This window comes from Sander vitreus, chromosome 23 (genome assembly GCF_031162955.1).
Source record: "Sander vitreus isolate 19-12246 chromosome 23, sanVit1, whole genome shotgun sequence".
In the NCBI taxonomy this organism is placed as follows: domain Eukaryota; kingdom Metazoa; phylum Chordata; class Actinopteri; order Perciformes; family Percidae; genus Sander; species Sander vitreus.
The window spans coordinates 22,668,867-22,684,703 of NC_135877.1; the positions used below are offsets into that span (position 1 = coordinate 22,668,867).

A 15,837-nucleotide genomic window follows, 5' to 3' on the forward strand; every position below is an offset into this window, starting at 1 on the left:
CCCCGGGGCGTCTCCGGCCCCGCCCCCCCTCCTCCACACAGTCTCTACGCCACGCTGTCTCACCCTCGCCACACTGCCGCCTCCAGCGCTCACCGCCGACAGCCGTCTCTGCCCGTTACACTCAACGGCCCCGCCCCCGCCCAGCCGCTGCGCCTGGACGTTCCCCCGGAGACCGACTGGCGGCGAGACGCCAACTACAGGACCGTGACTTCCTCCTCCTGGGACCCCCACGCCGCCCGTGGCCACCAGTCTGCCAGCAGCTTCCTGCCGAGCCAACGCGCCCCTGCTGCCCGTCCTGCAGCGCGTGCGTGGCCCGCTTCCCGCCCACGGACGCCACTCTTAGGACCGGGCATCGCCGACGATGACGCACATCGACTGAGATTCACAACTTCCCGATTTGATTACACTTCTGATTCAGCTCCATGTCAATAATGTCGGGGAACGTTTTGACCCTTTCTCCCGAAAATATTCAGACTTTTACAACAAAATATTTTTGCCCAGATTTAAACTAATACTTAAAGTAGAAATATGAAATATGAGGCTCGCCAACGACTGCAAAAATAGTCATTTATGGATCAGATCACTCAAAAAAGATCCATTTTATATGTTTGATCTCTGAACAACACACACACACACACACACACACACACACACACACACACACACACACACACACAGAGACACACACACACACAGAGACACACACACACACAGAGACACACACACACACACACACACACACAGAGACACACACACACACGCACAGAGACACGCACAGACACACACACGCACAGACACACACACGCACGCACAGAGACACACACACACACACACAGAGACACACACACACACACACAGACACACACACACAAACACACACGCACAGAGACACACACATAGACACACACACACACAGAGACACACAGAGACACACACACACACACACACACACGCACAGAGACACACACAGAGACACACACACACAAACACACACGCACAGAGACACACACATAGACACACACACACACACACACACACACACACACAGACACACACACACTACTTATTAAACTGTATTTATTTTTGTAGGCTTGTGAGACTGAGTTGTGCGTAGATGAAACTACTCTACCCGAGTATATATATATTCTAGTATATGTGTACTCCTATAGTCTACTTTTCTAAAAGGTAGTTTAGTCGCCTCGTTTTCGGGATTCTTCCAGCGAGGCTGTTAGAGATTAAAGCTTTTATTTTGACAGCTAATATTTAGCATGATATTTAATAATATAGCCTTGAGAGACTTTGGTGTACATTTATTATAACGATGATACTTTTTTAGTGCACTACAGAAGTGTCGATAGGCTTATTTCACGTTCGCTCGTTGCTCCTCGTTTCCTCCGTGGGCTTGTGTGTGTTTTGTACTCGACTTTTAAACCGGTTTCATAGATTAAAGGGTAACTACGGGCAACCTGGACACTATGTCCTCCTGTTTCTGTGTCTAAGTAACTGATGGAAACAACAGTCTTTGACATCGGTCCAGATTTAAGAAAGAAACAAGCTGCAATGTAACGTAAAACCGTCAGTCAGCGTCCACTAAAAGTTCTGTTGTTGCCGCTGACAGACTCAGATTATTATTCTAAGTGTCTGACAACATTATGAAAGGATCCCTACAGAGATAGACCTTTTAGTTAAAGAGGAAGATCCTTTTAGTTTAACATGAAACAGCCCCGAAATCACCGTCACCAAACCCACCAGACTCCATGTAAATAATCAGGACTTTTATCATCGTAAAACACACTTCATTCAAAGTGGACAGAAACTAAATAAAACTATCAAAAGCCGTCTTGGTTCATCTTTCCACTGTTCCAACAATCACCACTCTGGTTTGGTTGAAATAAACCCTTAATTCACCCATTTACATGTGGAGATATGCTGGCTCTATACACGCTAAAAGTCCTGATTATTTACATGGAGTCTGGTGGAAATATGCTGGCTCTATACACGCTAAAAGTCCTGATTATTTACATGGAGTCTGGTGGAAATATGCTGGCTCTATACACGCTAAAAGTCCTGATTATTTACATGGAGTCTGGTGGAGATATGCTGGCTCTATACACGCTAAAAGTCCTGATTATTTACATGGAGTCTGGTGGAGATATGCTGGCTCTATACACGCTAAAAGTCCTGATTATTTACATGGAGTCTGGTGGAGATATGCTGGCTCTATACACGCTAAAAGTCCTGATTATTTACATGGAGTCTGGTGGAGATATGCTGGCTCTATACACGCTAAAAGTCCTGATTATTTACATGGAGTCTGGTGGAGATATGCTGGCTCTATACACGCTAAAAGTCCTGATTATTTACATGGAGTCTGGTGGAGATATGCTGGCTCTATACACGCTAAAAGTCCTGATTATTTACATGGAGTCTGGTGGGTTCAGTGATGGAGATTTAATACTTGACCAATGTCAAAGCTTGTTGTTCCCATCAGTCACTTAGACACAAAACATGATGAAATAGGGTCCAGGTTGAAGTTCCCCTTTAATGAATGAACACATGAATGCTGTTTTAATAACTGCCCGTGTGGTGGATAAAACAAACAAACCCAAGTCTGGTCTGAAGCCAAACATTCACAGCTGCAATTATTCTACACATTACTCAAGATATTTACAATTATTATTAAAAAAAATCACTTAAAGAGCAGAATATATATTGATTACTTCCTCCTCTCGCTCTGACGCTGCAGCCAAACACAGGAAGTGTTCCTTTCAGAATAAAAGACTTCAGAGCAGAGCTGAGTTCAACATAATTAATAGTTATGAAGTTCATGGTTTTTTTTGTTTTGTGTTTTTTTTGCTCCGCCAGATTTGATTTTGGTATATTTTTGATGCTTATTTTTCTAACTTCTAACGAGATGATACGATGATTAAAATGTTTAAAGGAAAAGTGTGTTTGGGTTTTTTATTCTAGATGGAAATCAGCTGTTGAAACAAATGTGTGTGTGTGTGTGTGTGTGTGTGTGTGTATGTATGTATATATATATATATATATGTGTATATATATATATATATGTGTATATATATATATATATATAAGTACTAAATATACCACTATATATATAAGTACTAAATATACCACTATATAAATATATAGTACTAAATATACCACTATATATAGAGTACTAAATATACTACTCTATATATAGTACTAAATATACCACTATATAAATATAGAGTACTAAATATACTACTCTATATATAGTACTAAATATACCACTATATAAATATAGAGTACTAAATATACCACTATATAAATATAGAGTACTAAATATACTACTCTATATATAGTACTAAATATACCACTATATAAATATAGAGTACTAAATATACCACTATATAAATATAGAGTACTAAATATACTACTCTATATATAGTACTAAATATACCACTATATAAATATAGAGTACTAAATATACTACTCTATATATAGTACTAAATATACTACTATATATATAGAGTACTAAATATACTACTCTATATATAGTACTAAATATACCACTATATAAATATAGACTACTAAATATACTACTCTATATATAGTACTAAATATACCACTATATAAATATAGAGTACTAAATATACCACTATATAAATATAGAGTACTAAATATACTACTCTATATATAGTACTAAATATACCACTATATAAATATATAGTACTAAATATACCACTATATAAATATAGACTACTAAATATACTATATATATAGTACTAAATATACCACTATATAAATATAGAGTACTAAATATTCTACTCTATATATAGTACTAAATATACCACTATATATAGAGTACTAAATATTCTACTCTATATATAGTACTAAATATACCACTATATAAATATAGATTACTAAATATACTACTCTATATATAGTACTAAATATACCACTATATAAATATAGAGTACTAAATATACCACTATATAAATATAGAGTACTAAATATACTACTCTATATATAGTACTAAATATACCACTATATAAATATAGAGTACTAAATATACCACTATATAAATATAGAGTACTAAATATACTACTCTATATATAGTACTAAATATACCACTATATATAGAGTACTAAATATACTACTCTATATATAGTACTAAATATACTACTATATAAATATAGAGTACTAAATATACTACTCTATATATAGTACTAAATATACTACTATATAAATATAGAGTACTAAATATACTACTCTATATATAGTACTAAATATACCACTATATAAATATAGAGTACTAAATATACTACTCTATATATAGTACTAAATATACTACTATATATATAGTACTAAATATACTACTCTATATATAGTACTAAATATACTACTATATATATAGTACTAAATATACTACTATATATATAGTACTAAATATACTACTATATATATATATACTATTTATCATTAGTGAGCTGAATGATTATTTAAAATCAGAGAAACAGGTCAGACTTAATGTAGATAAAACCTTTTTATTAAGTAACAGACTTTCCTTTATATAAATATATATTTATGTATATATACTCGTTATATCGGTTCTTTACAAACATTACAGGCGGCTTTACAAACAAATATTTTCTTTACGTAAAGCAAAGCTTCCCTTTAAAGACACAGACAGAAGATGTTTTAGGGTCTCGGAAACACCAGAGCAGGGGGAATGAGAGGGGGGAACACCAGAGCAGGGGGAATGAGAGGGGGGAACACCAGAGCAGGAGGAATGAGAGGGGGGGAACACCAGAGCAGGGGGGATGAGAGAGGGGGAATGAGAGGGGGAACACCAGAGCAGGGGGGAATGAGAGGGGGGAATGAGAGGGGGGAACACCAGAGCAGGGGGGAATGAGAGGGGGGAATGAGGAGGGGAGAACACCAGAGCAGGGGGGGAATGAGAGGGGGGAACACCAGAGCAGGGGGGAATGAGAGGGGGGGACACCAGAGCAGGGAGGAATGAGAGGGGGAACACCAGAGCAGGGGGAATGAGAGGGGGAACACCAGAGCAGGGGGAATGAGAGGGGGAACACCAGAGCAGGGGGAATGAGAGGGGGAACACCAGAGCAGGGGGAATGAGAGGGGGGAACACCAGAGCAGGGGGAATGAGAGGGGGGAACACCAGAGCAGGGGGAATGAGAGGGGGAACACCAGAGCAGGGGGAATGAGAGGGGGGAAACACCAGAGCAGGGGGAATGAGAGGGGGGAACGCCAGAGCAGGGGGATGAGAGGGGGGAACACCAGAGCAGGGGGGATGAGAGGGGGGAATGAGAGGGGGAACACCAGAGCAGGGGGAATGAGAGGGGGGAACACCAGAGCAGGGGGAATGAGAGGGGGGAACACCAGAGCAGGGGGAATGAGAGGGGGGAACGTAGCAGAAGATTCTTCTTAAAACCAAAACGTAGCATGGAGCCTACAGTCTACAATTAAAACTATGACTATCAGATGGATTGTATAAATGTTCCACACGGCTTGCCATACTGTCCTACAAACAGTCTTTGTGATGTGTTCATGGAGCTGCAGTCAGGACATTGTTAGCCTAGCTTAGCATAAAGACTGGAAGCAGGGGGAAACTGCTAGCCTGGTTGTGTCCAAAATATAAAAACCCACCAACCAGAACCTCTAAACGTCACTCATTAACACGTTGTATCTCGTTTATTTAACGTGGACGCAAACAGAAACAGGTTGTGCTTCAGGGCCCTATTTTAACGATCTAAACGCACGGTGTGAACACCTGGTGCAGGTGTGTTTAGGGCGTGTCCAAATCCACTTCTGCTAGTTTTACGGCGGTAAAAAGGGTCCGTGCGCCGGGCGCATGGTTCTAAAGGGTTGACCTTAGTGTCTTCATTAATCAGAGGTGTGTTCTGGGCGTAACATGGAATCAACCAATCAGAGATCATCTCCCATTCCCTTTAAAAGCCAGGCGCGTTTGGACCTTGGAGCATTGCTGTTATGATGGAGGATCTGCACCGTAATATTTGTATTTGTAATCTTCTGCATGTGTGTGTGCTGCTGTGCGTCCCTGTGTGTGTGTGTGTGTGTGTGTGTGTGTGTGTGTGTGCTGCTGTGCGTCCCTGTGTGTGTAACAAGCATAGTGTGCACGTGCTGTGCACGAGCCTAGGAGCATTTTACTAATGCTCTGTTAAAATAACAATGAAATGCTGCGTTATTGACTTTAGACCAGGTTTTTGTTGGTCAATGGTGCCATCACTTCCCACTGCCTCAAGATAGCAATACTCCCAGAATGCACCTGAACACACCTCCCTGTAAGACCAGCACGCCCAGAATGCACCTGAACACACCTCCCTGTAAGACCAGCACGCCCAGAATGCACCTGAACACACCTCCCTGTAAGACCAGTACGCCCAGAATGCACCTGAACACACCTCGCTGTAAGACCAGTACGCCCAGAATGCACCTGAACACACCTCCCTGTAAGACCAGCACGCCCAGAATGCACCTGAACACACCTCGCTGTAAGACCAGTAAGCCCAGAATGCACCTGAACACACCTCCCTGTAAGACCAGCACGCCCAGAATGCACCTGAACACACCTCCCTGTAAGACCAACACGCCCAGAATGCACCTGAACACACCTCCCGGTAAGACCAGGTGCATTTTCTATTTAAACGACGTGGGCGCTGGACGGGAAACTGACAACTGGGTCGGTCTTAAACTATTAAAGACGCTTGGGTCGGGCTTTGAGCTGCGCCGGGTGCAAGATAGGACCCAGACTGTGTTTTTCTGACAGCTGACGGGTTGTTGAAGGGTGCTTCGGTTTGTTTAAATAAGTCTGAACTCCCAGAGTCTCTGATCTTTCCTCTGATTGGTCGACAGCGCCGTCAGGTGGTCGGGTGGAGCAGCCCTCTGACTCCTCCCTCCGAAGTTTACACCGCTTTTCAGACACAAATAGGAAACACTTTATGCTTCTTTTTGTCATTTTGGGTTTTTTTTCGACACAAACAAACTTTTTCAGCCATAAACAGGAAACACACAAACGAGAACCATAAATAGGAAACGCACTTTTTTTTGGACGTTTTTGCCGCTTTTTTCCAAAGCAAACAGTGTAAAATAAGTTTGAACTCCCCGAGATCTTTCCTCTGATTGGTCGAACACATTGTCCTGTGACTCCGCCCACGCTCCTCCTTTCAGTTCCAGCCGTGCCTCCTCCGCTGAGCGTCTCCTCCGGCCGCCAACAGCACGGAGGCTCCTGATTGGCTGGACGGGACCGGAGCGACACCTGGAGAGGAAAGGAAGGACAGGAGGCTCAAGAAAGGAAACACGAAACACACACACACACACACACACACACACACACACACACACACACACACACACAGACACACCTGTCGTCACACCTGTCGTCAGACCTGTCATATCACCTGTCGTCACACCTGTCGTCTCACCTGTCGGCACACCTGTCCTCTCGCCTGTCCTCTCGCCTATCGTCACAACTGTCGTCTCACCTGTCGTCACACCTGTCATATCACCTGTCGTCACACCTGTCGTCTCACCTGTCGTCACGCCTGTCGTCTCGCCTGTCGCCATCACCTGTCGTCTCACCTGTCGTCACGCCTGTCGTCTCGCCTGTCGTCTCGCCTGTCGTCACACCTGTCATATCACCTGTCGTCACACCTGTCGTCTCACCTGTCATCACGCCTGTCGTCTCGCCTGTCTTCTCACCTGTCATATCACCTGTCATCTCACCTGTCGTCACACCTGTCGTCTCACCTGTCGTCTCACCTGTCGGCACACCTGTCCTCTCGCCTGTCGTCACAACTGTCGTCTCACCTGTCGTCACACCTGTCATATCACCTGTCGTCACACCTGTCGTCACACCTGTCATATCGCCTGTCGTCACGCCTGTCGTCTCGCCTTTCGTCACACCTGTCGTCTCGCCTGTCGTCTCACCTGTCGTCTCACCTGTCGTCACGCCTGTCGTCTCGCCTGTCGTCTCGCCTGTCGTCACACCTGTCGTCTCACCTGTCGTCACACCTGTCGTCTCACCTGTCGTCTCACCTGTCGTCACACCTGTCATATCACCTGTCGTCACACCTGTCGTCACACCTGTCGTCTCACCTGTCGTCTCACCTGTCGGCACACCTGTCCTCTCACCTGTCGTCACAACTGTCGTCTCACCTGTCGTCACACCTGTCATATCACCTGTCGTCACACCTGTCGTCACACCTGTCATATCGCCTGTCGTCACGCCTGTCGTCTCGCCTTTCGTCACACCTGTCGTCTCGCCTGTCGTCTCACCTGTCGTCTCACCTGTCGTCACGCCTGTCCTCTCGCCTGTCGTCACAACTGTCGTCTCACCTGTCGTCACACCTGTCATATCACCTGTCATCACACCTGTCATATAACCTGTCGTCACGCCTGTCGTCTCGCCTGTCTTCTCACCTGTCATATCACCTGTCCTCTCACCTGTCGTCAGACCTGTTGTCAAACCTGTCGTCTCGCCTGTCGTCACACCTGTCCTCTCGCCTGTCCTCTCGCCTATCGTCACAACTGTCGTCTCACCTGTCGTCACACCTGTCATATCACCTGTCGTCACACCTGTCGTCTCACCTGTCGTCACACCTGTCATATCACCTGTCGTCACGCCTGTCGTCTCGCCTGTCGTCTCGCCTGTCGTCACACCTGTCATATCACCTGTCGTCACACCTGTCGTCTCACCTGTCGTCACACCTGTCGTCACACCTGTCGTCTCACTTGTCGTCTCACCTGTCGTCACACCTGTCATATCACCTGTCGTCACACCTGTCGTCACACCTGTCGTCTCACCTGTCGTCTCACCTGTCGGCACACCTGTCCTCTCGCCTGTCGTCACAACTGTCGTCTCACCTGTCGTCACACCTGTCATATCACCTGTCGTCACAACTGTCGTCTCACCTGTCGTCACACCTGTCATATCACCTGTCGTCACACCTGTCATATCGCCTGTCGTCACGCCTGTCGTCTCGCCTTTCGTCACACCTGTCGTCACACCTGTCGTCTCACCTGTCGTCACGCCTGTCGTCACGCCTGTCCTCTCGCCTGTCGTCACAACTGTCGTCTCACCTGTCGTCACACCTGTCATATCACCTGTCGTCACGCCTGTCGTCTCCCCTGTCTTCTCGCCTGTCCTCTCACCTGTCGTCACAACTGTCGTCTCACCTGTCGTCACGCCTGTCGTCTCGCCTGTCTTCTCACCTGTCATATCACCTGTCATCTCACCTGTCGTCAGACCTGTTGTTAAACCTGTTGTCTCACCTGTCGTCTCACCTGTTGTCTCCCTCCGGCTGCGATGGTTCCCTCCTTTCTTCTTCTTCTCTTTCTTCTCGTCCCTGATCTGCAGCAGCTGCCACAGTTTGTCCAGCTCCAGCGTGGCGTCCGAGCTCGCCAGCACGTCTGCGTTGCTGAACACGTTCTTAAACGTTCGCAGATGTTCCTCCAGGCCGCGCTTCAGCCACGTCACCTCCGCATGCAGCGCTGCGTGGCCTTCACCGGACAACATCGTCTCCTCCAGCTGCAGAACCTACAGCGAAGAGGGAAGGGGGGGGGGAGTAACTAAGTACATTTACTCCAGTACTGTACTTGAGTCCAGATGTTGAGGTACTTGTACTTTACTTGAGTATTTTGTTTTCATGCAACTTTCTACTTCTACTCCACTACATTCATCTGTTCCAGCTTTAGTTACTAGTTACTTTAGTTACTAGTTACTTTAGTTACTCCACTACATTCATCTGTTCCAGCTTTAGTTACTAGTTACTTTAGTTACTAGTTACTTTAGTTACTCCTCTACATTCATCTGTTCCAGCTTTAGTTACTAGTTACTTTAGTTACTCCACTACATTCATCTGTTCCAGCTTTAGTTACTAGTTACTTTAGTTACTAGTTACTTTAGTTACTCCGCTACATTCATCTGTTACAGCTTTAGTTACTAGTTACTCCGCTACATTCATCTGTTACAGCTTTAGTTACTAGTTACTTTAGTTACTCCTCTACATTCATCTGTTCCAGCTTTAGTTACTAGTTACTTTAGTTACTAGTTACATGTAGTTTATAAATCTGATGTTTGATTCTAAAGTAAACTAGCCGACAATATAACGGCTACAAGTCAGCTGAGAGGATCAGACCATTAAACACAGACTACAATGTGTGTGTGTGTGTGTGTGTACGTGTGTGTGTGTGTGTCTATGTGTCTGTGTGTCTGTGTCTGTGTGTGTGTGTGTGTGTACGTGTGTGCGTGTGTACGTGTGTGTGTGTCTGTGTGTGCGTGTGTACGTGTGTGTGTGTCTGTGTGTGTGTGTGTGTGTCTGTGTGTACGTGTATGTGAGTCTGTCTCTGTGTGTGTGTCTGTGTGTGCGTGTGTGCGTGTCTGTGTGTACGTGTGTGTGTATGTGTGTGTATACGTGTGTTTGTGTGTGTGTTTGTGTGAGTGTGAGTCTGTCTTTCTGTCTTTGTGTGTCTGTCTGTGTGTGTGTGTGTGTGTGTGTGTGTGTGTCTGTGTATGTGTGTGTGTGTGTGTGTGTGTGTGTGTGTGTGTGTGTGTGTGTGTGTGTGTGTGTGTGTGTGTGTGTGTGTGTGTGTGTGTGTGTGTGTGTGTGTCTGTGTATGTGTGTGTGTGTGTGTGTGTGTGTGTGTGTGTGTGTGTGTGTGTCTGTGTGTGTGTGTGTGTGTGTGTGTGTGTGTGTGTGTGTGTGTGTCTGTGTATGTGTGTGTCTGTGTATGTGTGTGTGTGTGTGTGTGTGTGTGTGTGTGTGTGTGTGTGTGTGTGTGTGTGTGTGTGTGTGTGTGTGTGTGTGTGTGTGTGTGTGTGTGTGTGTGTCTGTGTATGTGTGTGTGTGTGTGTGTGTGTGTGTGTGTGTGTGTGTGTGTGTGTGTGTGTGTGTGTGTGTGTGTGTGTGTGTGTGTGTGTGTGTGTGTGTGTGTGTGTGTGTGTGTGGATCCTTTCCTCTTTCTAAAATGGGAGGATTCTTCTTTACTTTTAATACTTTAACTACATTTTCCTGATGAGACTTACAGACTTTTTACTGAAGTAACATTTTAACTGCAGGACTTTAACTTGTAACAGAGTAGTATTACAGTGTGGTATTAGTACTTTGTGTTATATTAGTAATCAGGATCTGAATACTTCTTCCAGCGCTGACCTTTATCTTCAGCTCCTCCACGGTTTTCTCGATGTTCCACAGGTCGCTGCCGTCAGCGGGCTGAAGGAGGCGCTGGCGTTCCCGCGCTGCACCGCCCGCCGGATGCCATCCGTCAGAGAGGAGCGAAGAGGAGGGGGGGGGCTGGTCCGCTGACGGGATCTCCTCTCTGTCTCCTGGGAGATGGAAAGATATGTTAAACCCAACCACAACAACAATGGAACATGTAACCCTCCTGTTGCAGAGCTGTAGTACCTTTGTGGAGTCCAAAACCAGGACTAGTCAAGTCCAAAAAGGTTCAAGACCGAGTCCAGGACAGAAAAATAAAGAATGGCAATAATGTTAGCAGGGCACGCAGATGCAGGGCGTGCAAAAATAATCTAGAGACCACAGAAAAACCATTTTCTATGGTCTCAGACTCGCTGGTATTTGGACTTGGACTTGTCTCGGTCTCTGCCACTGGTCTCGCCAAATATGGCTTTTGGTCTCGACCGGGTCCAGGTGTCTTTATAATAATATTGGAGGTAAAGTGACACACTGGCCACCTGCTAACCAATCACACACTAGATTATCTTCGCACGCCCTGCATCTGCGTGCCCTGCTAACGTTACTGCCGTTTATTTGTCTTGACTCGTGCTCAAACCTCTTTGGACTCGGACCTCGACTAGTCCTGGTCTTGGACTCCACAAAGGTAGTCTTGACTACAGCCAGTAGTCAGTTCACTATTTTCATTTTTTAGCATTTGGAGAGAAAAAATGACAAAAATGTCAGTAAAACCCTTCTACAAAAAAGAGGGTAAAACGCAACAACGTAAGAAATCGTTAAAAACATCGTAAAAAGTGACTTTTTGGCTTTTATTAACGTTTTTAACTACGTATTTAAAAAGAAATAATATTTTAAGATCATTTTTTGGGCTTTTCCGCCTTTATTTTGATAGGACAGCTAGGTGAGAAAGGGGAGAGAGCGAGGAGGAAGACATGTAGAAACCGTGACAGGTCGGACTCGAACCCTGGACCTCTGCGTCGAGGCATAACTGTACGTACACGCCGCCTGATACAGGAAGTCATTCATCTTCAGTGGAAGCTTCTCTCAGCTGCAAGGAGCGGCAAATCTGTCGGCGTCGCGTTTTGGGCGTTTTGAGCGACCAGAGCGTCAACCAGAAAGCTGAAAGTAGGTCAACGTTATGTTAATGAGCTGTGACGCAGTTCAGCAGCAACCAATCAGAACACAGATGTCCTTCACGCTGCCTGATTCCAGAGAAACATACGATACATAAACATAAGCTGTCGTTCCTACCAAAACATGAGTTCAGAGAAAAAGGAGGAGGAGCTCATCATGGCCGTTGCTGGGCTCCCTATCATTGATGATATCTGCGTACAGGGACCAGTTAACGTTACCTGCAGGTCACATGGTCTCTAAACAGTCCGCTCACGGTGAAGTCCTGCACGCATCAACAGCTGGCGGCTGCTCGCTCTGCCTGCACGCTGCTGCAGTTCAGCGGCTAACGAGGGAGCTAACTGCTAACGGACAGCGCTGCCACCAACAACCAATACACATTCATCATTATATATGTAATGTATGAAGGTTTCTAGTGTCAGTGTATCGGCCAGCAGTGGCTGCTTGAGCAGAATGAAGGAACATATACGCTGCTACGTCAGAGCGGCCAAAGCCTCAAACAGCTTCCCGTACTTTTAGACAAGCGGCCTCGACCGGCGGCCAGAGCTTCTTTGCAGCTCATGTCTGCGGCGGTGTGAACGTCCGGTAAACCTCTCAGTACATGTGCGCCTGCTCTACCCACTGAGCCAACCCGGCCACTTTAACTACGTTTTTAACTATGTTTTTTTGACACGTTTTTTTTTGCTTTTGACGCCGTATTTGTCGACACGTTTTTGAAGTTTTTCTAAAACGTCACGCTTTTTCGACATTTTTTGTGGGTTTTTTCGATATCGTTTTTATTAGTTGAAGATTAAACGGCAAAAATGACCAGAAAAAAGATCATAAATGTGGATTTCTTTTCTTTTAATGACAAAAAAAGACAAAACATTGACAAATAAAATGTAAAAAAAGTCACCTGTTTGTCTGTAGTTGTGTAGTAAGAGTTGTGTACCTGTGTGTCTATAGTTGTGTAGTAAGAGTTGTGTACCTGTGTGTCTATAGTTGTGTAGTAAGAGTTGTGTACCTGTGTGTCTGTAGTTGTGTAGTAAGAGTTGTGTACCTGTGTGTCTGTAGTTGTGTACCTGTGTGTCTATAGTTGTGTACCTGTGTGTCTATAGTTGTGTAGTAAGAGTTGTGTACCTGTGTGTCTGTAGTTGTGTACCTGTGTGTCTATAGTTGTGTAGTAAGAGTTGTGTACCTGTGTGTCTGTAGTTGTGTACCTGTGTGTCTATAGTTGTGTAGTAAGCGTTGTGTACCTGTCTTTCTGTCCAGCAGGGCGGTGATGCTCTGCTCGTGTCCCCTCAGTGTCTCCTTCAGCGCGGGGATGCTGTGCGCCTCCTGGTCCTGGACGGGCCAGTCCAGGAACTCCAGCACCTCCTCGCCCAGCAGTATCTCCAGCACGTCGCTGTGGCGCACGGCGTCCGTCAGCAGCGATTGGAAGGAGGCGGAGAGCCGCTGCATCTCGTCCCGCTGCTTCCTGTCCGCCTCCGTCAGCGCCGAGATGTCGGCCAGCGCCGCCGCCAGCGAGCGGCTCAGCTGCGTCAGGCGCTGGTCCAGAGACCGGCTGCCACTCTGCTCCGACGCCATGGACGCCACCGACTCCCTCACCTGGGATAGACAGGAAGCACGCTGGGTTCATTTCACAAAAGGTGTCGAAAAAGGCGACCAAAATGTTGAAAAGTTGCAGAAAAAGCTAAACTAATGTAAAATGCCTGGGGGCATGGCGCTTTTTTCGAAATTTGTATTTGGACATTTTAGTAAACATAATAATAAAAAAATAATCAAAAATTATAGAAAAAATTGTTAAAAAACGTTGAAAAGCAACAAAAATGTCAGAAAAAAAGACAAAAAAGTGCCAAAAAACGCAGAAAAAGCTACAAAAAGTTTAGAAAAAAGTGGAAAAAACAGTGAAAAAGCAACAGCTCTTGTAGCAGCCCATAATGTAATCCTAACTCGTCCTACATAAATGTGCAAGAAAGCGACAAAAACATTGAAAAAGTGCCAAAGAAACCTGAAAAAAATGACAAAAACTACAAATCAGAGATGGCAAAAGTACTCACTTCATGTACTCAAGTAGAAGTACAGATACTTGTGTTAACAAATACTCTGGTAAAAGTAGAAGTACTGATTTAACTTCTTTACTCAAGTAAAAGTAACAAAGTACAGGCTTGGAAATGTACTTAAAGTATAAAAGTAAAAGTAGCCTTGCGAATGACCTGGACCAAACAAATGTCAGATAAGGCGAAGAATGTCTCTGGGATCTCCGTTTTCTTCATTTTCAATCATGTCGTTGTCCGTACTACTATGTGCTAACGTTAGCGCCATCAAGCCGCAATGATTTGCCGCGAAGTAATGCCGCCAAATCTGTCGCGTCGTCTTGTAGCGGTGCGTCAAATGCAACGTATATTCCCGTCCAATTAGATTGACTTTGGTATTGATGACGCGAAAAATAATAACGGTAACTCCACTGAAATTATTTGAAACTAAAGTAAGGAGCCGTAAAAAGTCGGCACAAAAATAAACAGTAAAGTATAGTAAAAATATCTGAAAAATCTACTAAGTATTTGTACTTTGTTACTTCCCAGCTCTGCTACAAATACAGTATGTCTTAAAGGAGAATCCCGGTCGATATCACCCCGTAGCTCTGTTGTGTGTAAATGTGGAGATGTGTGACTGTGTGTGTGTGTGTGTCTGTGTGTGACTGTCTCTGTGTGTGTGTGTGTCTGTGTGTGACTGTCTCTGTGTGTGTGTGTGTGTGTGTGTGTGTGTGTCTGTGTGTGACTGTCTCTGTGTGTGTGTGTGTCTGTGTGTGACTGTCTCTGTGTGTGTGTGTGTGCTCTGTGTGTGTGTCTGTGTGTGTGTGTGTGTGACTGTGTGTGACTGTCTCTGTGTCTGTGTGTGTGTGTGTCTGTGTGTGTGTGTGACTGTGTGTGTGTGTGCTGTGTGTGTGTGTCTGTGTGTGTGTGTGTGTGTCTGTGTGTGTGTGTGTGTGTGTGTGTGTCTGTGTGTGTGTGTGTGTCTGTCTTTCTCTGTGTGTGTGTGCTGTGACTGTGTGTGTGTGTGTGTGTGTGTGTGTGTGTGTGTGTCTGTGTGACTGTGTGTGTGTGTGTCTGTGTCTGTCTTTTTCTGTGTGTGTGTGTGTGTGACTGTGTGTGTGTGTCTGTCTTTCTCTGTGTGTGTGTGTGTGTGTGTGACTGTCTCTGTGTGTGTGTGTGTGTGTGTGTGTGTGTGTGTGTGTGTGTGTGTGTCTGTCTTTGTCTGTGTGTGTGTGTGTGTGTGTGTGTGACTGTGTGTGTGTGTGTGTGTCTGTGTGTGTGTGTCTGTCTGTCTGTGTGTGTGTGTGTGTGTGTGTGTGTGTCTGTGTGTGTGTGTGTGTGTCTGTCTTTCTCTGTGTGTGTGTGTGTGTGTGTTATAAGATACATTCAGCAGCACATACGCTCCGCTAACGCTCCGCATACGTTACACGTTAAACGTAGCCAAAGCGTGTTTCCTTCATGTTTTCCCA

At 45.0% G+C, this 15,837-nt stretch overlaps 2 protein-coding genes across 2 annotated transcripts in view; one reads left to right on the forward strand and one right to left on the reverse strand.

Moving 5' to 3' along the window:
- usp54a (ubiquitin specific peptidase 54a) overlaps positions 1 to 879 on the forward strand; it is a 63,481-nt gene extending 62,602 nt beyond the window's left edge. The window contains 2 exon segments of the mRNA XM_078243229.1: positions 1 to 244; positions 247 to 879. The exon segment at positions 1 to 244 is cut by the window's left edge and continues 152 nt beyond it. Coding sequence (XP_078099355.1) covers positions 1 to 244; positions 247 to 365 — 363 coding nt within the window. The 3' untranslated portion in view covers positions 366 to 879.
- Positions 880 to 5,742: 4,863 nt separating this feature from the next.
- The window catches only part of mmrn2a (multimerin 2a), a 43,130-nt gene continuing 33,035 nt past the window's right edge, over positions 5,743 to 15,837 (reverse strand). Inside the window, exons 8-11 of the mRNA XM_078243230.1 lie at positions 13,589 to 13,940; positions 11,181 to 11,353; positions 9,301 to 9,565; positions 5,743 to 7,285 (exon numbers count right to left, since the gene is read on the reverse strand). Of these exons, the coding sequence (XP_078099356.1) occupies positions 7,194 to 7,285; positions 9,301 to 9,565; positions 11,181 to 11,353; positions 13,589 to 13,940 (882 nt within the window). The 3' untranslated portion in view covers positions 5,743 to 7,193. The remainder of the gene's footprint in view (positions 7,286 to 9,300; positions 9,566 to 11,180; positions 11,354 to 13,588; positions 13,941 to 15,837) is intronic.